This window comes from Pelodiscus sinensis, chromosome 15, assembly GCF_049634645.1.
Source record: "Pelodiscus sinensis isolate JC-2024 chromosome 15, ASM4963464v1, whole genome shotgun sequence".
Classification (NCBI taxonomy): Eukaryota; Metazoa; Chordata; order Testudines; family Trionychidae; genus Pelodiscus; species Pelodiscus sinensis.
In genome coordinates this window covers 17,404,184-17,426,985 of record NC_134725.1, presented here as the reverse complement: position 1 = coordinate 17,426,985, position 22,802 = coordinate 17,404,184, and the positions used below count along the sequence as shown (strand labels likewise).

Here is a 22,802-nt window from a genome sequence, read left to right as displayed (position 1 = left end):
CAGAGGACAAAGACTTGGGTGTGGACAACAATGTAAGTGACAGGGGCAGCAGCAAAGCGGTGTTGCATTGGGCTATCATAGAACAGTTGTGCACAGTAGAGCATCGCTGTTGGGCTAGGGAAACCAGCATGGAGTGATCGCATTGTCATGCAGGTGAGGGATGAAGACTAGTGGCTACAGAATTTTTGGATGCATAAAGCAGCATTTCTAGAGCTGTGTGCTGAGCTGGCCACCAAACTGCGGTGCAAGGACACCCAAATGAGAACTGGTAGAGAAGTGTGTTGCCATTGCTTTGTGGAAGCTGGTGACTCCCAATTGCTATGATTCAGTTGCAGACCAGTTTGGAGTGAGACAGTCCATCATTGGGGCAGCTCTTACGCAAGTGTGTGGGGCAATAAATTGCATTTTGTTGCATGGGACTGTGACTCTGGGAAATGTGGATGAGACTGTGGCTGGCTTTGATGACATAGGCTTTCCAAACAGTGGCAGCGGACTCCTATTATAGTGCCACTCCACCTTGCCTCATAGTACATCACCATACTTCTCCATGGTGCATCAGATGCTTGTGAATCACTGTGGGTCTAGATGCATACATCTCCCAGAACAGAAAGCTGCAGGCTGGGACTTTCTTTCTAGACCAGAAAATTACAGTGGTGGATGTGGAAATGCCCATTGTGATCCTAGATGATGCAGTGGGATGTGGAGTCCCCACCTAGGACTGCACCCAGCTCTCAATGAAAATGGCATGTTGTGGGTTCTGCACCAGACAGCTGTTTGCTCCTTCACCTTCTGGTACACCTGCTAGAGTTCCTTTGTCTTGGTTCTGCATTGTAGGGTGTCTCAGTCATAGCCCTTCTCACATAGGGTTCGAGAAATGTGGCCGTAGATGTCATAGTTTTTATGGGTCATTCATAGTTGTGATTGTACCAGTTCTTCACCTTACACACAGATAAGATCCAAAAGCTTTGGAATGCTTCAAACAGAAGAGCATTTTGAGAGTGACCACCCCTGTTTCTCTGAGAAGATGCCTTGAGGATCAAAATAAGTCAAACACAAGGAAATTAATTTTGAAGTCCTTGGGAATTGCAGGTGGGAGAAGCACATCTGTTTACCTGTTTAAGTGGCTGCTGAGTAGCAGAGATCAAAGCACTGGCGTGATTGGCTAATTGAGCATTGTGGGGAGTTCAGAAAACTCAACAAAAAGCCTACTGTTGTGCACACTACATGATTGTCAACAGTAAAAGGAAGGGAAGAGAGAAAAGTCCCTTGAGGAGGTGGAAGTTTTTTGTTGCCAAAACTGGGCATTTATTGCGACTTTTGTTGTGTCACAATGTGAACACTATCCAGATTTTGTCGCCAAAAAGGGTTTTTTGGTGATTAAACTTGTCAATGTAGGCAAGGCCTTAGAAATGTCACACTGGAAAGAAGCAGTGTGGAGGAAGCTTGTGTCTGTTCTGTGACTAAGTACAGGGCTTTGCATTGGAGGACTATCAATCTGGCATTTTTCACAAGTGTGTATTTTATGTAGTACTTTTACCTATCCTTAATAAAAGAACAAAAGGAGCCCTGCAGCCATCTACAGGATGATCATGATTGCAGCATCAATGTAGAAAGTAATTTCCTTATTCTGAATTCATATAGTCCACCTGTTCCTATCCCCATCCTTTTCCCCTAAGAAGATCATGATGATGCTAAAAATATTGGCTTAATTTTGGCTTGGCAATTTGAGATCTGGTTAGCACAGTAGCTATTCAGGATAAACCAGGCTGCTGACCAGAGATTCTAGGCATATTATATTAATTTAGATGACTGTCTTGGCCAAAGGTGTTAATGTAACCCAGTTACTGTCCAGCATTCAGCAGTGTTAAACACAGTTCAGGGGTTGATGTACGGAGACCTCTGCTACCTTAGTGCCACAGTGAACACAACATTAAAAATAATTTTAACATTTTATTAAAGAAGGAAAAAAGGTATTGAAATGTAAAGTGTTAAGTAAGGGTTAATTTTAACCACATCCCTTGTTCCCTTTAGCTGGAGAAAGTTTTAAAAGGAAATTTCCTTCTTATATCCATGATCCTTGACTTTTCCAGACTACAGTACACTTTTCAAGAGTCTAATTTGTCTTGTGTATCCCACATTTCATCTAATTTAAAAACTACTTGCTTACAAAATCAGACATAAAAATGCAAAATTGTCTCAACACGCTGTGACTAAAAAATTGCATGCTTCCTCATTTTTAACATAATTATAAAATAGTTGAAATGTAAACACTGTATTTACATTTCAGAGTATTGTCTATAGAGCAGTATAAACAAGTCATTCTATGAAATTTCAGTTTGTACTAACTTCAGTGCTTTTTATGCAGCCTGTTGTAAATCTAGGCAACTTTTTTAGATGAGTTGATGTGCTCACTGGAAGACCTCTGCGTACCCACAGTGGTACATATATCCCTGGTTGAGAACCACTGTTTTATAAGGTATCAAATTTAGTAATAATTGTCCTGTTATTGGAAGAAAGAAATGTGTTGAGGTGTGCTATAGCTGTTGTTGCTATTTAATATCTCATTCCATTTCATCCCAGATGGTGCGTGGGATTCAGCTAGAGCAGAGCTGGGCAAAATACCTCCTGGGGGCTGGATCTGGCCTGCCAAGCTACCAGATCTGGCTCACAGACCACCCTACTGTGACCCTCAGGCACACAGCTGCCTGGTTTACAGCACAGTCTGTGGGCTCTCTGCTCTGCAGAGTGGGGTAACTTTGCGCAATCTCCCTGTCCCCTGCCCGATCCTTAGCTCCCATTGGCCCAAAACACCCCGCCAATAGGAATTGACCCTAGCCAATCTCTCAGCTCCTATTGGCTGGAAACAACCAGCCAATTGGAGCTGAGGGATTGGCCAGGGGGATGGGAGTAGCGCAAAACTCCCCCTCTCCTCCTGCAAAGCTGAGAGCCATGTGTAGGGAGCAGTCTGCAGTTTCAAGAGGGGCTTCAGCAGGCAGCCTTCCTTGGGGAGCTGCCGGGCTGCTGGCTTAGGTAAGCGCTTCCCAGCTAGAGCGTGCCTCTGACACTCCTGCCCCTTTTGCACCCCAATTCCCTTTCCCAGGTCATCATCTAAACATGCCCCTGCCCCTAGTCACAACGCCCTCCCAGATCCTGTACCTCCTCTTACACATCCTCCCCCAGGTAAGAATCCTCTCCTGCGCCCAAACACCCTCTCAGACCCTGTACCCCCCTCCTCTGCCCCAAGTCATCACCCACACCCTCTTCAGTCTTCACCCTCTTTTCCTATTCTCCCAGGTCACTTTGCACCCCTTCCCAGTGCCCCTCTTCCAGGTCAGAATCCTCTCCTCAATCTATACTCCCTCCCTGACCCTACACTCTAATCTCCTGACCCAGGTTACAACCCCTTCCTTTACTCAAATTCCCTCTCAGACTTCACACCATCACCTGCACCATAAGCCCTTATCCTGTGAACTCTTCTGTATCTAACCTCCATCCTAGACCCTGCACTCCCTCCGCAGAAAAGTACAGCCTTTGATCACTTCCAAAATCTTGGAGTGGCCCCCTGCCAAAAATTATTGCTCACCCCTGAGCTAGAGCTAGCAGAGTTGGCAGTGTCACTTGGTCCCTCTCTCTGGCCTGCTGATGTCAGGAAAGTTTTAGGATGATGAAGGCCTTGGGTGGCAGCCATGCAGGTAATGCATGCTCCACCAGTCAATTCCTTCCTCTTTTCTTCTCTCCCTCCCCCAACTCTATAAGGGTATGTCTACACTGTAAAATTAATTCGAAATAATAGCCATTATTTCAAATTAACTTTAGTAGCATCTATACAGGCAAACTGCTATTTCAAAATAAAATCAAAATAGCGGAGCACTTAATTCAAATTTGATAAACCTCATTCTGTGAGAAGTAACACCAAATTTGAATTAGCTAATTCGAAATAAGCACTGTGTAGATGCTTATTTCGAATTAGCTGGTCTCCAGCCCTTCCCAATTTCCTCTAGTGGCCACTCTGGGCCAAACCAGGAATATTCCTCTACTCTCCCCCTGCCCTGGAGCCCTTAAAGGGGTAGACTCTGTCCAGACTGCATGTGCCAGATCCAGGCCTGCCAGCAGTATCTGCCCCTGACCCAGTGGCTCCACGATGAGTTGGGCAGCCAGTGCCAGCCTGCTGTCCCTCACCCAGGAGCCAGCCCGGGGTCATAGAAGCCACACTCCCTCCTTGACTAATGAGGAGATCATGGACCTTACTGAGTTTTGGGGGCAGGCCCCCAATGTCCATGATCCTCTGCACTAGATGGAGGAACGCAGCCGTCTATGGCCGCATAGCTGCCACCATGGCCCAGAAAGGCCACAGGCACCCCCAGGAGCAGGTGCGCCTGAAAATTACAGAGCTACGGCAGGGGTATGCCAGGGCCATTCGGGGCAGCTCCTCAGCAGGGGCACCTACTTCGAGGCACCGGACACATCCTGGGGGGTGGGATGGTCCTTGCCACCCTGGGGGACAGTGAGCCGGGATCAGAGGGCCCTGACCAGGGCACGGAGCAGGAGCTGCCACATCACCAAGACCCCTGAGCAGTCCCACCTGCAGAGTCAGCAGGGTCGTCCAGGGAGGCCACACCATGTAAGTGCCATCACTGTCCCCTTCCTGGGATGGGGGTGGAGAGGGAGACCAGAGACCATGTGTGTGGGCCTTGCTTACCACAGATCATGCAGCAATCTGTGCATGTGCAAGCTGCATGCCACACAGGGGTCGTGGCCTGATAGCCACACGTGTGTGTGAAGAGACCTGACATGCTCCTGACCCCAGGGTGGGTCACAGCAGGACACCCTCCCTTCACAAGTCCCCTCTAACATCTCCCCCCACTTCACCCACACTATACACAGCACAGGGGCATGGGTGCTGTCTCGGGGCAATTCCCACTCCTGGGGATAGCTGGACATTCCGACCATGGCCTCTGTGCAAGCACATTGGCTCTGACTGTGCAGGGCATGGTCATCCTCACCTCGCAGAGGCGGGCTGGGCTTCACCCACTGTGTCCCCAGGGAGAACTGACCACTTCTATTCTTTCTCTACAACCGCACCAGCTGCACGTGCAGGGTGCACCACCCCGCCCAGGACATGCTCCCACACACAAGGGCTCCACAGGACGACAGCAACACGGCAGGGGTACAAAGAGCAGCACCTGGGGGCACTGTGAGCCCTGACCTGCATCAAGGAGCAGCAGGCACAGAAAGAACGGGCGTTCCAGAGGGAGTTGCTTGCCCAGGGTCGTACCATCTGTACCCATCTGCAGACCCTGGTGCATAGCATGCTGCCTCATGCCGCTCCAGCGCCTGCTGCCCCCTCAGCTACCGTTCCTCCTCCCACTTCTTTTTCCCCCTCCCACCACTCCCCCCTCAATCTCCTCATCCCCCTCAATCTCTACACTCCCCACCTCAACCGCCACACCGTCCTCCCCATCCCCCCAGGGATGCTGAGGCCCCCGCACCCGCTGTGCTGGAAGACATGTAGCCCAATGAGACCCCCACCACTGAGCGCTCAGCTTCCCCCTTCCAGCTCCCTCCTCCCAGTTTTCCCCCTCCCCTCTCCTACCCTTTCTCCTCCCATCTCCCGCCTCCTTTCCCCAGTCTACCCAGAGGTTCATCCCTCCCCATCCCCCAGGGCCGTTTTGTTAAATAAACAGAGTTTCTTTTTTTGAAAAGTGTATTTTATTTGACATCTGGAATGGAGAGGCTAGGGAGGGGTAAGTGGAAGGACGTGAGGAAGGAATGAGGCACAAGCCCCTAGTGGGGCAGACCGGGGAGACTGTTAGTGCTCTTCGGGGCGGAAGCTCTCCAACAGGGCCCCCTGTATACTGACAGACTCCCGATGGACCTCCTGAATGGCAGCCTGCAGTACGCGCAGCCAGGCTGATGGCAACACGTCCACAAGATGCACCAGAGTGTCCAGGGGAAGCTCTGGTTCCCTGTGGCAGAGTGCTATGGTGTCCCGAGAGAGGGCATGCAGAGACACACATGCTTTGCTCTCCCTCATTGAAGTAGACAAGCAGGGAAACCTGAGAACTGTCTGTCTGGGTTGGGGGTAGTGTCCCTTTAAGCACAGACCTCAGATAGCTGCAGGCAGCAGCCCCACACATTAAGTCCTGACTTGGTGCCCTGCCGGAACTGGTTCCAGCCAGCCATAACTCTGATTCAGAGTCCACTATGTGTGGACGCGCTATTTCAAAATAGCAAAATGCTAATTCAAACTACATTTTGTGTGTAGATGTATTAATTCAAATTCGCTTAATTCAAATTAACTATTTCGAATTAAGATAACTTGAATTAACGCTGTAGTGTAGACATACCCTCAGAGTTCCAAAATGGGAGTGATAGGCAGAATAGATCATCCACTCGTTATTTTTGTGTGCTAATTAAGCTAATACCTGACACGGATTTGGATTCATGGTTCAGTGTTTACTTTACCAGACATGGTCTTAACACAGTCTTTGACTTATATTAAAATACAGGACTATGTAGCACTTTAAAGACTAATTAGATGATGAGCTTTCGTGGGCCAGTCCCACTTCCTCAGATCAAATAGTGGAAGAAAATATTATTTGATCTGAGGAAGTGGGTCCGGCCCACGAAAGCTCATCATCTAATAAGCCATCTTATTAGTCTTTAAAGTGCTACATAATCCTGTATTTTGCTTCAGCTACACCAGACTAACACGGCTACATTTCTATCACTATTTGACTTATATTAGTAAGCCTTTTGATTTGGAATAATTCAGGCTTTCTCTCATTTTGTATCTTTTTTTCCCATCAGTGTTTGTTGACAGTTACAGTGACAGTTTAATTGTAAGAAATGAGTGAAAGTTCATAAAACTCACAACTAGGATACATTTGTGGCCCAGTTATTTCAAAAGGCTTCAAGCCACGATTAACAGTTTTCGAAGAAACAAGATATTATTAATGCCTGCCACATGTCTGAAACTGGTGTCTGCTTCTGAAAACCTTTTATTGGCTCTGGTACAATAATACCCACCATAAATGGAAAGAGTAATGTTGCTAAGATACTGTTTACCTGCAGAAGTGTTTGTCTTTTATATGATGCATGTGATGCCATGGGAACCAGTTGGGTGGTATTTATTTAAAGAAAACCGTGCTGTAAATGGTTCTTATATAGTTCCTATACTGTTTTTCAACAGCTGCACACACAAAGCTAATTTCTGAGAACAGATTTAATAACTAGAAACCCATTCAGAGATATGGGACAGCACAGGTCTTGCATTAAAAAAATCATTATCTGACGTATTTTAATCTATATTTTAGAGATGTTTATATAGGTATTATCCATATTTTGTGGATTGATTATTGGTTTAAAACAGTTGTATACATATTCTCTGCTTCAACTTTCAGCTAATTTCATTTTCTTAAAAAATTAATTACAGATTGCCTTATTCCCCCCTTCAGTAGAACTAATTAACTGACTCTCTCTCCAAAGAGGTTTTTGACTCTCATAAGGAGTCCTGCCTTTGGCTAAAAGCTGCCAATTCTGTTTTTGATTCAGAAAGGAAATGTTTCTCTCTTTTTTTTTTTTTAATTTAAAAAACTCTGTGCTCATTTTCTCCTTTCAAGCATTTTTATGTTCAATAGCTTTTTCATCCTTGATTCTAATATAGTACTCTCTAGTTTAAGAACAAATGATTCTTCTGTAATTAAATTTTACAAATACATTATTTTAAAGTGCGAATATAAACCATAAACATTGAAACTATATGTAAATCCTCCAGTTTAAAGTGATTGGTTGTGTGTGACACATACTGCCTTCAGTATGTGCACAAATATGTGATTATCATGCTTTCGTAAAACAGTTATTTTAATCTAATAATAAGCTACACTGCAAGCCTGAGATGAGAGTTGGCATTAGATTGACTTGAGACTAGCTAGTTTATTTTAGCTGGCTGCTGTGTTTTTTATATGTTGGGTTGGCTTTAGAGGAAAATATGGTACAGCCTTAATCATCCAGATGTCATGAAGAACAGAGAACCTGTAAGTTAATCAAGGGAAAGTTCAGTGTAATTAATAGATAGTGTGGGACATGACCCTGTTTCCAGGTAACAAGAAGTTTTAGATTGTTGAGATTTAAATAACGGAGGCTGTACTGAAGCAGTTTCCTCTTTGGGAAAGGGATCAGAGATGTTTAATCTTGAAACATTATATAAATGGTTTATTTCATTAGTCGAATTTGCCAGTGTGCCTTATTTTTGTATTGTTTTAGATGATTTATGTTTATGACTGCATATCTACACTATAGCCTAAATTGATATAAATTACATAGCTCAGTGTTGCTTAACTGGCAGACAAAAAGCCCTCGCTTCCCCCTGGGCAACATAGCTTCTGCTTCTCATGATGATGGAGTAATTATGATGAAAGGGGAGTGTTTTCCTATCAGCATAACATGTCTTCACCAGCTACATCAGTGCAGCTATGAGTGTCGCTCTGTAATATAGACTTGCCCTGAGTCTTGCCTGTATCACTGCTGGAGCTCACAGAGCAAAGCTACAAATGAGTCATTCTAATGTAATGTCAATGCTAAATGCATCAGTTTTATTCAGAAAGAGACTCCCAATCTTAAGTTCATCTCTACTAATTTACAGTCTTATGCCCCTGGTACTTACTATTGCCTGCAGATTTCAGTAACAGTATTTCTAAAGCCTATTACAGCTCAATTTAAATGATATTCTTCTATGAAATTGGATTATATTTATTTCCATAATTTACAACTTGCGGGGAGCATGTTCAAACTAAGAGGTCAGGCTGTTTCTTGATTTACAATGGGTTCCATCCTGACATGGAAGTAAAAGAGAACCTATATTGATAGAGGAAAGGCAATTATTTGGAATATCAGTAGTCAGTATATTAGTAAATGGCATTTGAATACAGTACCATGATTGGGGGAAAAGATCTTTCACACCATAAAAGCAAATGAGAAATATGCTGTGTATTTAATTTTACTGGCTAAGATTTTCTTTTAGATACTGAAAATAAGTAGTCACTTTTTTTTTTAAACACACTAACATAAAATTTGTGGTGCTAGTCCACGTAATAGTGGTAAGGATCCATTTATCACAATGTCCCCTTTATGGTCAGTGATTTCATGGGGAAATATTCTAAAAATAAAACAGTACATAATGAGACTAATATTCAGCATACTTCTGTGCCACTTCGGAGAACTATGTTTGACATATTGCTGTACAGCAGGGGTGGCCAACCAGTTAGATTATGAAGTGACAAAATAGCTGTGGATAAAGTGCAAAGAGCCACGTATTAAATATTTATTTTTATATATCTGTATTTCAATAGATACAGTACACAAAATATAATGATAAAAATAACATTACAGGGTATTTCAGACAAAAAATAATAAAAAAATGTCTCTAGTCACTTAAAAAATTCATGGCCAGTTCATAGATCTTCAGAGAACTCCACAAGGAACAAACATCAAACTTTAAAAAAATGCCCTGTAAAAATACAGTAATTTTCTTGCACTAAAAATAAGCATCCCCACCATGTTTTTTAAATTTAACACTGCTGCCTTATTATGTCCTGTGAGTTTTTTAAAATTAAACTGAACTGAGAATTAAATTAGCACAATTTGAAGTTCCTGTTTCACTACAGTTTGTTGCTCTCTGGTATGGTTTCCTCAATTATTTATTTTTTACGAAGATGCCATTATGGAAGACTGCAACTGGGAAGCAAACATTTCCACCTGACAACTATCAAGAACTCCAGCCACATTATTGGCTTGAATGCATCTCTCTCTCTAATATACAGTATACTCTTCTATAAGATTTTTTTATATCAGTAGGAACTTTTAATCAGATTCGTGATGAGTAATCCTCTGTAACAGGCACTGACAAAATGTGATTATTTTGTACAATGTAATAATTGATTATGAAATCTAAAGATATCGCTTCATTAAATACCTAATCTTTTCCAGACACCCAAAACATGTGAAAATTTCATCAAGCTATGCAAGAAGAACTATTATGATGGAACTGTTTTTCACAGATCAATTCGTAATTTTGTTGTAAGTATTGAACAAATGCTAAATAATTCAGAATAGATTTTGTCATTTCTATTCTTCTGAATTAGGAATTTAATATATTAGATGTGTTAATTTTAAAATTCTAGTTATTTCCTAGAATAAGTAGATGTATAGTAGAGATGGTGATGAAAAATGTATCTTAGAAACAAGGATTGTCCCCACTGAGTGAGGGCAAGAAGTATAATTTGAACACCTAGCCGCTGTCACTGAATAATATTGTTGCTCAGAGTCTGATTTAAAGCCCATTGAAATCCCTGATGGGCAAGACTTCCGTTATTTTCAGCAAGCTTTGGCCCTCGCTATCAGTGCTTAAAGATCAAAATCCTGATACGGGTGGGTAATATCTTAGCCCATTTAAATCCCATTCAGCTGAAACTTCATTTACAAGATACTCTGGGTTTAAAAATATGTATCTTTGAACTTCATTTGTGAAATTCCACAGCATAAGCTGAAACAATTGAGAAATCTATTTCTGTGGGAGTTCTGTGACTAATCATTTTGATTTGGTATGCAGGAGTTAGAAAAAAAAAAGCTAAGTCTGGAAGGTTTTCTATGTTTGTTGAACTCAAAAGGGGGAGCTAGCCCCAGTGTGTGTTCTTTTTCTATACAAATCAAGAAACCCCATTTCCTTTCTTATGTCTTTGTTTTTGGTTGAGGACAGCAGTAGAGAGGAAGGGAGGTATGCTGACTTGGGTAGAAAGGGTTTCCCAGCTGAAGACTCAGTCCTGCAAGGTGTTGAGCAGTCTGGCTCAAATCCATTAAATCATTGAAGAACATGCTTAAAGTTAAGCATATGTGTGGTCCATTGACTTCTGTGTAATTACTCATGATTAAAGTTAAGCATCTGCTTAAGTACTTTAGATTGGGACCTAGAGAGCTCTAGGATTATGTAGGATCAAACCCAATTTAATAACCTCAGCCTGTTTGTGAACTTCTGTGAACATGGGTCACGTTTCATGAAGATATTGAATCTTAATTTCACAATAAAGATTTTTGGAATCTTTTTTTTTTTTGTTTTTGTTTTTGTTTTTTACTTGTTCTGATATTCTGTAAAAAACTATTTTACAATTGATTTTGAAATTGAAATAAAAGCTTAGATTTGGTTACTAGCCATGCCAGATAAATAGTTCTCCTGCTGCATTTTTAGTTTTGAATAAATCATTATTTGAAATATTATCATATGAGTGTTTGTGGTACCTCATTACTATACTAGCTCTTTCACCTCACTTGCCTACAGAATCAGACATCATAAAGCAACTGTCTCAATACCCATTACTGAAAAATGCTTACTTTCTCATTTTACCGTCTAATTACAAATTGGAATATAAATATTGTACAGGCAGTCCCCGACTTACGCGAATCCGACTTATGTCGGATCCGCAGTTATGAACGGGGCTGCCCCAGAGTACACGGACTGCGGGACATCGCGGTCCTGCCGCCCGTGTACTCTGGGGCTTTCTCTGCGTCTCCCTGGTCTGCAGACCAGGAAGACGCAGAGCAAAGCCATGGAGGGGCTCGGGCAGCCCAGGCGTGCCTGGACTGCTCCGCTGCCGGCTTCCCCGCGGCTTTGCAAAGCCGCGGGAGGGCTCGGGCAGCGAGGCAGTCCAGGCGCGCATGGGCTGCTCTGCTGCCAGCTTCCCCAAGGCTTTGCAAAGCCGCGAGGGGGCTCGGGCACCGGGGCACCCCAGGCGCGCCTGGGCTGCTCCGCTGCCGGCTTCCCCGAGGCTTTGCAAAGCCACGGGGGAAGCTGGCAGCGGGACAGCCCAGACGCCCCGCGGCTGTCCCGCTGCCGGCATCCTCAGAGGCTTTGCTCCCCGTCTCCCTGGTCTGCTGGTCTCCAGCAGACCAGGGAGACGGGGAGCAAAGTTGCGGAGGACCCAGGTGGCGGGACCGCGGTGCGTCTTGGTCCGCCGCCTGTGTCTTCCTGGTCTGCTGGGGTGGGGGGAGGGGGGCGCAGCTAGTACGCCCCTCCCCCCCCCCCCCCCGAGCAGACTAGGCTTTTCTCCGGACGCCTGTGGCAGAGCAGCTGGGGTGCTGCCGGGTTGCTCCAGTAGCGCCGCTCCTCGGCACTACTGGACCAACCCAGCAGCACCCCATCTGCTCTGCCCCAGGCGTCCTGATTCAGCCGCTACTGGTCCAACCCAGCAGCACCCCAGCTGCTCTGGTCCTGATTCAGCCGCTGCTGGTCAGTTTCAGCAGCGGCTGAATCAGGACGCCTGGGGCAGAGCAGATGGGGTGCTGCTGGGTTGGTCCAGTAGTGCCGAGGAGCGGCGCTACTGGAACAACCCAGCAGCACCCCAGCTGCTCTGCCCCTGGCGTCCTGATTTAGCCGCTGCTGAAACTGACCAGCGCTGACTACAGGAAGCCGGAGGCAGAGTTGCTCTGCCCCGGGCTTCCTGGAATCAGCTGCTGATCAGTTTCAGCAGCAGCTGACTTGGGGACGCTTGGGGTTCTTAAGTTGATTCTGTATGTAAGTCAGAACTGGCAGTCAGTTTCAGCTGCGGCTGAATCTGGACGCCAGTTCCGACTTACATACAGATTCAACTTAAGAACAAACCTACAGTTCCTATCTTGTACTTAACCCGGGGACTGCCTGTATATACATTTCAGTATATATAATATATAGAGAAGCATAAAGAGTTATTGTATGAACTTTTATTTTGTACTGTCTTCACCAGTGCTTTTTTGTGCAGCCCGTTGTGAATATAGTCAAATATCTAAATGAGTTGATGAACCCCCCAGAAAGATTACTGCATATTCCAGGGATACTGGTACTCAAACTTTTGTTGAGAAACACCGGTATAGGACATTGCAGGCATTCTCTTGAAATGAAACAAACTTGTGTAACTTTCCAAAGCCCATTGAAGTCAGTGGGATTTTTTTCCCAGTAACTTCAGTGACCTTTAGATTGAGTTCTGTGATCCTAAAAAAAGAAAGTGACTTCTCCATTTGACAGCACTGTGTTCCTAAGTTTGTTTAATATCAACATTAAAATGGTGCTTTTGTGTGCTTTCACTGTGATTTTAGCAAAATTGCATACTTTGTCTGCTGATGTGGAGCAATAGAACTCAAAGTGTTTTTGTGCAATTCCTGCATAAACAATGGATATCGATTGGTTTCATTTAAGGTTTTTTCTTACAATGCCTATAGTGAATATAGTGTGCCAAAAGATGGAAGCAAGTGTGGAAAGTTTGTTTGTTTTTTCTTGTTTGTTTTTTCTTGCAAGAGCTTTGATTGCAAAACTAAACGCTTTTCAAACTTTAAATGCAGTGAATCATTGACTGGGTAACTTGGGTCACAGCGGGTGATGGAAAAGATATTTTTCCATTAACCTGTTCAAGATACAGTTCATTTATTTTTCATTGGTTGTCCACAGGAGACCTATTATTGTTATAAACCTGCCACTCTTCTAAATGATTTTCCAGGAGCATATGACAACTAACTGATAAAAGAAGCCCCAAACTAGTTGTAATAGTTTTTTGTTTACTTGCCAACATGGTCCCATTTAGAAGTAAGAAAAGTTAAGCAGAATAACTCTTGTGAAAATTGTTTTATTTTGTATATTTAATAAATATTAGACATATTTTACTAGAATTAGTTTTTTGTTTTAATTTTGCAGATCCAAGGAGGTGACCCTACTGGAACTGGAACAGGTAAAAGAGAGAGAGAATGTTTGTGTATAAAAATATAGCATATATGGATACTAATACATTTACTAACCACATTTCTTCTCTTATTGCCCAGTATTTTTTATTGCAATTCATCAATTGTGTCCAGCTTTGTAGAATGAAACTCAAGAGATGATGAGCATATGGTAAATGTAGAATATATCTGTTTCAAAACTGTGTGTGCAATACTATACTTAAAATGTTCCATTAAGGTATTTCTATATTGTCCAACTTAAAACTTCTTCAACCTTTTGAAATGAAACTTTTAATCTTTCTGTTTTTCAAAAAAGTTTTCAATGATGTGACAACCAGTCTCCAAGATGTCATGGGAATTAATGTTGTATCATGCTTGAAAATGCAAAGTTCTGTATACAGACAGCTCTGACTAGCTGGTTTGTATGGAGAGAGAATTTCTTAGAATCTATTGTTCACAGTTCTGTCTGCTGAGATGTGTTATAAAAAGAAGAAAATACTGTGCTTTAAAGCAACATTTTTTGTACTATATATTAACAAAACGTTTAGGGACCTGTTGAGGTCTAGTTAGTGGCCAAATACTGTCCATTTTCCCAAAAATAGTCCCTTTGTTAGGCCTATGCTTCTTTCTTTTTTGTTTTAACTTCCAGGGATCATTTTGTCACTACTTTTTCCTTCCTGTTCCTTCCTAGCCTTTGTGATCTAGATACAATAGCAACAGCCACTGTCACAATGCAAACTATAGCAATATATTAGAGCAGCTCCTGCTACTGCAGTAAAGGCTCCTCAGGACATTGACCATCCTGTTTTATATAAGATTACCTGCTGCTGTATATGGGCTCTCAGTACACCTATGCAAGTTAGTTTTGCCTGTTAACTATCAATGTCAGCCAGTTTCCACAGCTGCTTGTCAGACAGGCCCCAGGAGTTTCCCTACAGTTTGTTCTACAGCTGTTATATGTGTGCTGCTTACCCATCTACAGAGAGTATATTTATCATCACAAAATCTTTTCATCCAAAGGAATGGCTGTTTAATTGTTAAATATTTTAGAGTGTATTATTTACTTACGAATTCAGATCTGTTTGCACTGGCCAAGACTATATCCCTAATGAGCATGAAGACTTTAAATTAATGAGAGAATATGCAGCTGCTGGATCAGAGTGGTTAGGGATTCTGTATCTTGACTGTTGAAGTCTATGATAAGATTCGTTACCATATGTTTTGTTACTCATGGATTGTCAAGTGAAATATGATCAGATGCCACTAGAAGATGATTATTGGTTGAAGGTACCAAAAGGTAAACAAAAGAGGTGTTGGGGGGACTAGATAGATATACAGTACTGTAATGGGTTAGTGCTGTGGTTCTCAACTGGTGGTCCATGTCAAGAATTTGGTAGAGGGATAAAATCCCAAACCAGAGAGAATAATCTCTGGTTGTTTTCATCTTGTTTTCTTCTGTTTACTTCATTTTAACTGGATCTGCATATACTGTAGACCCGGGGGTCCACCAGGAATTTATAAAGCTGGTAGCAGCTCTCCTAAAACTGTCAGTTTATACCCAAGTATCTCTGACAGTGGCAGTAGCTCTTTAAAAATTTGCTGCAATTCAGGAGAATTCAGACATTACAGAAATCAGCTTTTCAAATGAAAGCACATATTGTTGCTTTTTGAAAAAAATCAGGTCTAAGTTTTTTAAAGATCTTAACTTGGTTCCAAACAGACATAAAACTTATTTGAAATACTTAACGTGCCCAAAGCTCTTAGTAGTTAGACTGCTACAGAATTCTCAAGTCTGTTTTGTGTGTATATTTTCATTAAAATTACAGAATATATACAATTTGCGGAGAGGATTTTCAAGATTTGTTCTTGATTACCTACCAGTTTCTGCACAGCTGAGTTTCACAAAGCAGTTTTTTATCCACTAAATTCAGTCACTATTTGCTATTGTCCTTTAATTGTTACATTTGATCTTTTTAAACTTTATTAAGCACTAATCATCTGTGATTGTATGTCTTTGCTCACTTTATGTGCATCAGAAATAGTAAACAGTTACTATTATTACGTTTGTTTCTAAGCATGCATAGGTATCAGGGTTTTTTTTTGTTTTTTTTTTGGAAAGACTATCTCAATTTGTTACAACTTTCTAATTGAGATCATCCTGCTGAGATGAGTATATGAGTAATATGAAAATAAAGACCTTTAGTTAAGAAGGAAAAAAAACAATTCCCATGCGTCCTTCCTGTCTATAATTAGTTTGGCACACCATAAGGCAAATAAACATGAATTATGAAGTAATTGTTTTGTTGCTCTTAGAGCAGCAAGTTTAGATGCTATAATCAAAATATTCTAAACTCTTTCATTTCCCATTGATTAAATTGGAAAACTGTAGATTGTTTTTCCCCGTTGCTTTCAAATGTGGAGCTATTTTATGTGGAGGGCCTCAGTTGTTGAACACAGCTGCAATCCTGAGCTTTAGTTGTTTTGTTGCTTCAGAATAACAGATTTAATATGAAACAAGTTATATTCTGCTCATAAAATGGCTTCGTTCTCTTGAGTAGCTCTGAAAAAGGCCTGAGTTATATTTCAAATTTGAACCTGATTTAAAGATTCAAAGTAAGTAATCTTCTGATTTCAGAGTCCTGGAATAAGTCATATACCATAGAATCACTTAAGAAATATTTGTTAGAAAATTAAGACAGGATATTAGGGTCTATTGGCAGGACTTGTTGCTTCCAATCCTGTATTATAGAAATATTTATTAAATGAATTTTACCAAAAATCCCACACTGTTAGCTTTTTCCAGTTGTTTCCTTATCAGAAGGCAAACAGATACTGGGAAAATCACAAAGGCTACAAACAACAAGGTATGTAATCTTAGTTGGTACCATCTCTCTTGTTTTTGGTTCTTTATTTGAGAAAACGAAAGAACAAGAATATTGTTGAAAACTCAATTATTTTATGTGTGAAGCTCATGCCCAAAGTGCATAAGCATATAGGGTAAAAAGCATGTAGGTCTTAATTTTAAGACAGACTTAGGCACTTCTGAAAATTTTACTCATGACTTTGTAGCTGTAGTCCTAGTCTCTTTTTTTATGATACGTGTTTGGAGGCTTCAGAAAACAATTCAACAAAAAATAGCATTGAGTTTTGAGAAGCTTACGTTTACTGCAGATGACCTCAGGGAGGAGATACCAGTAGACGGACAATGGATGGTGACACAAAAGTAGAAGATGTGGCAGATGTGAAATTCATATGGTAGTGAATGATTTATAAAAACAAGTGGGAAGCCCTATGCACTTAGAGTTGGAGAGTAATTGAAGGGGAGCAGAGGATGATTGGAGTAGGGTATTCATAGTATTATAAGGTAGCTTTTAAAAATTGTTTTACAGCATTTTGAAGGGAGAGTTTACTACAAAGGAAAACATGTCTGCACTGTCTCTTATTCTGAGAATTTCTGAAAGAAAGGAATTTTGGTTCTTAGCAGTGGGCAGGTATATGGTAAGACAACTGCAGGTTGTACCTCTATAAACCAGAACTCTCTGGACCCGCAACTGGACCATGGACATTGCAGTATAAGAGAGTCCTGGCACTATGTGGGGGGTAGGGAGGAATGACATGTGGCTTAGCTGGCTACGGGGCAGGGGAGGCAAGGCCAGGCTTGGCTAGGTTGCACAGGGGAGCCAGGAGGCCTGGGGGTGGGGGTGTCGGGGAACAATTCAAGGAGGAGTAACAGCAAGGAGCCAGAAATGGCCTCGCCTGGTTCATAAAATCTCTCATCTGGGACTAGTTAGGTCCCAAGGGTGCTGGACCAGAGAGCTCCAATTTGTATATAGAGTTTGAAGAGTCTCTGATTCAGAGATGGGAAGTTCAAACTCTGACCTAGAAAATAGCTACATTTTTTTCTCTGTCCTGTGTTCATGGGTGTAGTGTCTGGACAAATAGCTTCAGGGAGCTAAAACAAGGATCAACTTAAGTTCTGTGTATTTAATTTTGTGTGTGTGTTAAGAGTCTCTTACTAGCCTCTGGCCTCCATTAGAAAAATGCTCAAGATTGGACAGTTTAATAAAGGGCTCAAGTCTTTATATGCATCTTGGATATCTTCGAGCCATTGTGGATATTTCTCTAAAAACATCCACTCAGTGGGCAGCAGCAGTCAAAAAAGCAAATAGAATGTTAGAAATCGTTAGAAAGGGGCTAGAGAATAAGACAGAGAATATTTTTTTCAGCTTCTATATAAAACCACAGTACATCCACATCTTGAATATTGCATACAGATGTGGTTGCTTCATCTCAAAAAAAATATATTGGGATTGGAAAAGGTTTAGAAAAGGGCAAAAAAGTTGATTGGGGGGAGTTTGGAATGGGTCTCATATGAAGAAAAATTAAAAAGACTTCAACTGCTCAGCTAGGAGAAGGAGAGGAGATTAAGGAGGGGGATATGGTAGAGGTGTATAAAATCATGACTGGTATGGAAACAGTGAATGAGGAAACATTGTTTACTTATTCCCACAATATAAGAACTAGGGGTCACCAAATGAAATTAATAGGCAACAGGTTTAAAACAAACAAAAGGAAGTTTTTCTTCACTCAGCATGCAGTCAACCTGTGGAACTCCTTACCAAAGGATGTGGTGAAGACTAGGACTTGAACAGGGTTCAAAAAAGAGCTAGACAGACTCATGGAGTTTAGATCCATCAATGACTATTAGCTAGGATGGGTAGGAATGGTGTTTCTAGCCTCTTTTTGTCTAGCAATGGGTGGCAGGAAAGATCACATGAGGATTACCTTTTGTGTTTGCCTCCCTCTGGGGCATCTGGTATTGGCCACTGTCGGCAAACAGAATACTATGCTAGATGGACCTTTGGTCTGATCCTGTATGGCCGTTCTTATTACTCCTGATAACACTAATTGGTGTTGTATGTGTAAATCCATGCTCATTGTAGCTTCAGGATTTGTATACCATGGACTAATATCATTGTCCCAAGTGTGAGGGTTTTTTTTTTTTCAAAATAGGTGTTCATGGGAGTTTCCTTGAATCATGCTTGTCTATTCTGAAACTTTCCCAAGAGAGTATATATTTGCATTATAGAAATCTCAGAAAGCAGGAATGGTTTGTTTCAGTACTTACAAGATTATAAATTTTCTTAAAATGAATTTTCAAACGACTCATAGTATTGGCATCAACAGGGCTCGCCAAGCGGTGGCAAGCCCCATTTGCCAGCCGCACGGCTCTGCGCATGCACAGATCGCTCTGCACCGGCTCTTCCGGGTTGTAATCTGAGTAAATTACATTATTTGTCGAGCCCTGGGCATCAACTCGTAGAACTCATACCCTGCTTTATGGGGTATATAACTCAGTAGTGTCAATGTGAAATTGGTGTTTATAAAAAGTGTTCAGCCTATGAAGGTTACAGTGGACTTAAAAAAACCCCCAGAGGATATGATTTTAATGCCTTTAAATGTGAATCATGACTTATACAGATTGCATAATGAAATATCCCCAGCTTGAATGGGAGCAACTGATATGATTAATGTTTTAAATTGTACTATACTTTTCAGTTTTTCCCAAAGGCAGTAGGCATATGACCTTAAGAATAGAGTTGATCAACACTGAAACCAAAGGAGATTGTTTTCATAGGGCTAAAGCAAGGCAGAATTTTATCAGTATGAGTAGCTAGTAGGGATGTTAAAACGTGTTTAATTAAGTAACCATGTAACTACTGAAATTTTCAGTGATTACATGCACTGAGCAGTTAGCTCCCTGGGAACCGGTGCATGCGAGGAGCCAGCTTTAAAGCCAGCTCCCACCTGTCCCCTCCCCAACCCTCCACACGGCTGCCTCTGCATCAGAGGCAGCAGCACAGGGGAGGGAGGAAAAGTGGCTCCTCGGCAACTCAGGGGTGGGGCTGGTTTAAAAGCTGGTTTCCTGCATGTACAGGGAGCGTGCATATAACCATGAAGGTTAACCAATGAGTCTGGTCTCATTGGTTAACCAATGCACAGTTAATTGTGTGCATAGTTACACTTTTACATCATAGGAGCTAGTTAAATTTTTCAGTTCTGTCAATATGAAAAGCTAGTGGAAGTTGTGCCTACCTGCCAGGTTTGGAAAAGGTATGACATTTCTACGTGGTCACCAGTTATGCACTTTGGGGGCAGGGAAGATATTTGCATAAAGCAAAAGGAGACATTAATTCTTGATAACAGCATCCTGTCTGCCTTCATTCTTCGCTCCCTGTCACTATGACCTATAAGTTAATAAATTTCATCTCTAATCAAAGTCACACTATGTGTACCTTTGAATTGGGGGTATAATTCCCTGCTTGAGGAGACATTCCCTACTAGCTGGGTCAAACTAATACAATAACAGAAGACACTAGCCACCCCAATTTATATACAGGCAGTCCCTGGGTTACATACAAGATAGGGACTGTAGGTTTGTTCTTAAGTTGAATTTGTATGTAAGTCGGAACTGGCATCCAGATTCAGCCGCTGCTGAGTTGCTCTGCCCTGGGCTTCCTGGAATCAGCGGCTGATCAGTTTCAACAGCGGCTGAATCTGGACGCCTGGAACAGAGCAGCTGGGGCGCTGCTGTGTAGGTCCCCGCAGCGCCGCACCTCAGCGCTGCGGGGACCAACCCAGCAGCACCCCAGCTGCTCTACCCCAGGCGTCGGCGAGAAAAGCCTGGTCTGCTGGGGAGGGAGGGGGCGCACTAGCTGAGTTCCCCCCCCCCCCACCCAGCAGACCGGGGAGACTTGCAGTCTAGACGTAGGAGGAGGCTTGCAGTCTAGACGTAGCCTCAGTCAGGTACAGGCAGTCCCCAACTTACGCGGATCCGACGTATGGGGCTTTTCTTGCCCCCGAGGATGCGGACGGCAGGACCGCCCAGACGGGCCGTGGTCCTGCCGCCCGCGTCCTCAGGGGCGAGAAAAGCTGCTCCGCGTCTCCCTGGTCTGCTGGGGGGCGCCTCCCCAGCAGACCAGGAAGATGCGGAGCAAAGCCTCCGAGGACCTGGGCAGCGGGACAGCCCTGACGCGCCGTGGTCCCTTTGCCCGCGGCGCATCTGGGCTGTCCTGCCGCCCGCATCCTCAGGAGCGAGAAAAGCCCCGTACGTCGGATCCGCGTAAGTCAGGGACTGCCTGTAGCTGACTGAGGCTACATCTAGACTGCAAGCCTCCTTCGAAAGAGTGTCTAGACTACCATCAGTACTTTCGAAAAAGCAAGCTGCTTTTTCAAAAGAGAGCAGCCAAGCAGTCTGGTTGCTCTCTTTCAAAAAAGCACAGTCTGCATTACATAGCGCCTTTTTTCGCAAAAGCACTTTCGAAAAAAGGCAGTCTTTCTTGTAAAACGAGGTTTTCCGCAGTCGAAAAAAATGCTGGATTCTTTCGATTTACTTTCAATAAAATGCTGCAGCGGTCTAGATGCAGGGAAAGTTTTTTGGAGAAAAGGCCACTTTTTTCGTAAAAACCCTGTAGTCGAGACACATTCTGAGATGGCAGACATGTACTTAGATTGACTAGCTCCTTCGATTGTTTGCACTGGCATGGCTGCACTCAATTTTTAGAGCACAAGCTCATTAGGAGATAGCATGAGTATGTGTCCTCAAGCTGGGATTTACACCCCAGCTTCAAGCAGCTTTTCTAAAAAAAGAAAAAAAAAAAGCCGTGGCCACCGTTATGTAAATGAAGCAAGGGAAATTCAAATCCCGGCTTCATTTACAATTTCGATATGTATAATTTACATCCCTTTATCAAAAAAGGGATGTAATTAGTATCTACTCTGAGATGCAAACTACTACATATCTTCTGGATGAAAAGTAAGAAGAGAAATAAGGAGTTCAGTGATTGCCTCTGATCTGTTATGGACAGGATGTTACACATTACTTTGGAACTTGAGGACCAATTAATCTTTGGGAAACAGATTGTAAAAAATGCTGCACGGTAAACATCATCTTTGTTTGTGGGAATTACAATAATGGTAGTGCTTTTCCCTTCCCATCATTAGAAATGTTAGATGATCATTAATTTACCAGACAGAAATGGAAAATCTTGTTTTATCTTGTACATTAGAATTCTAGTTGTTCAGGAACTCAGATACAGAATAAGTAGCCTTGAAAATTAGATAATTGAAATGACTAAAGGTAATCTAAGTTACTCTTTTTATTAATTAATAGGCAAATGTCTGCTGCAGGCTATTCATTTTTTTCATAGTGAATAATGATTGTTCTATATTCGGTAATTTTATTTGCTAACATAGTATTGTTTAAAAACAAAGTTTTAAAAAAAACCAATCCAACCAAATCTTTGCACAGATTTTTAGAAAACACCAAGGTGGCTTTTTTTTTAACCAAAAACTCTTTATTCAGTACAAATGCACTGAATAGGGGTCCCCAGAGAAAGCTGAGTCCTGGGGCTCATGTTAAATGTGGATCATATGTGAATGCCTCCACCTTCCTCTGATTCTTAGTCCTGACCTTCAGGCCCCACTCGCTAGTTATGGCAACATTTGGTTTTAGTTTGTCTGCATCTGATGTTTTAAGCAAATCTAGGAGATTTTTAGGTCATGAACTGTGCAGTGGCTGGAGTTATTGTCTCATCTAATTAGATGGATTTCAGTCATTTAAGCTAGGTAGATTTAGTTTTCAGATTCATTTTAAAAAGGGCACAGCCAACTTACTAACCAATACCTGTAGCAAAGCATTTGGTATATCTCGAGAGGTGTGAATAAATGTATTGGATGCAATTTATTGAATTAAATATCCCAGAAAACAACATGTTAAACTCCAGATTTCTTTGTCCTGCTACATTTGAATTGATTTTTCCTGTTTCTTCCTTGTCTAGAAGAATTTCCATAGTTAAGGACAGCATAGCACAGGAGATCGGTGGGATCACCTAAAAAACAACATATGCCCATGCTTCTCCTAAGCAGTGCCTTTGAAATAAGGTTGTTACAAAGTGTGTAATTGACTAATTGTGTATTCAGTACAGTTTGTATCAAGTATATGATTACTTGATAAGGGCCCCTGCTTGTGCCTCTGCAGTTTAAATGTAGTAGGAGCCAGGCAC

At 42.3% G+C, this 22,802-nt stretch overlaps 1 protein-coding gene across 1 annotated transcript in view; it reads left to right on the top strand.

The window, feature by feature from the left end:
* Positions 1-22,802, top strand: part of PPIL2 (peptidylprolyl isomerase like 2) — a 161,809-nt gene that overhangs the window by 106,134 nt on the left and 32,873 nt on the right. Inside the window, exons 13-14 of the mRNA XM_075898287.1 lie at positions 9,988-10,077; positions 13,715-13,748. Of these exons, the coding sequence (XP_075754402.1) occupies positions 9,988-10,077; positions 13,715-13,748 (124 nt within the window). The remainder of the gene's footprint in view (positions 1-9,987; positions 10,078-13,714; positions 13,749-22,802) is intronic.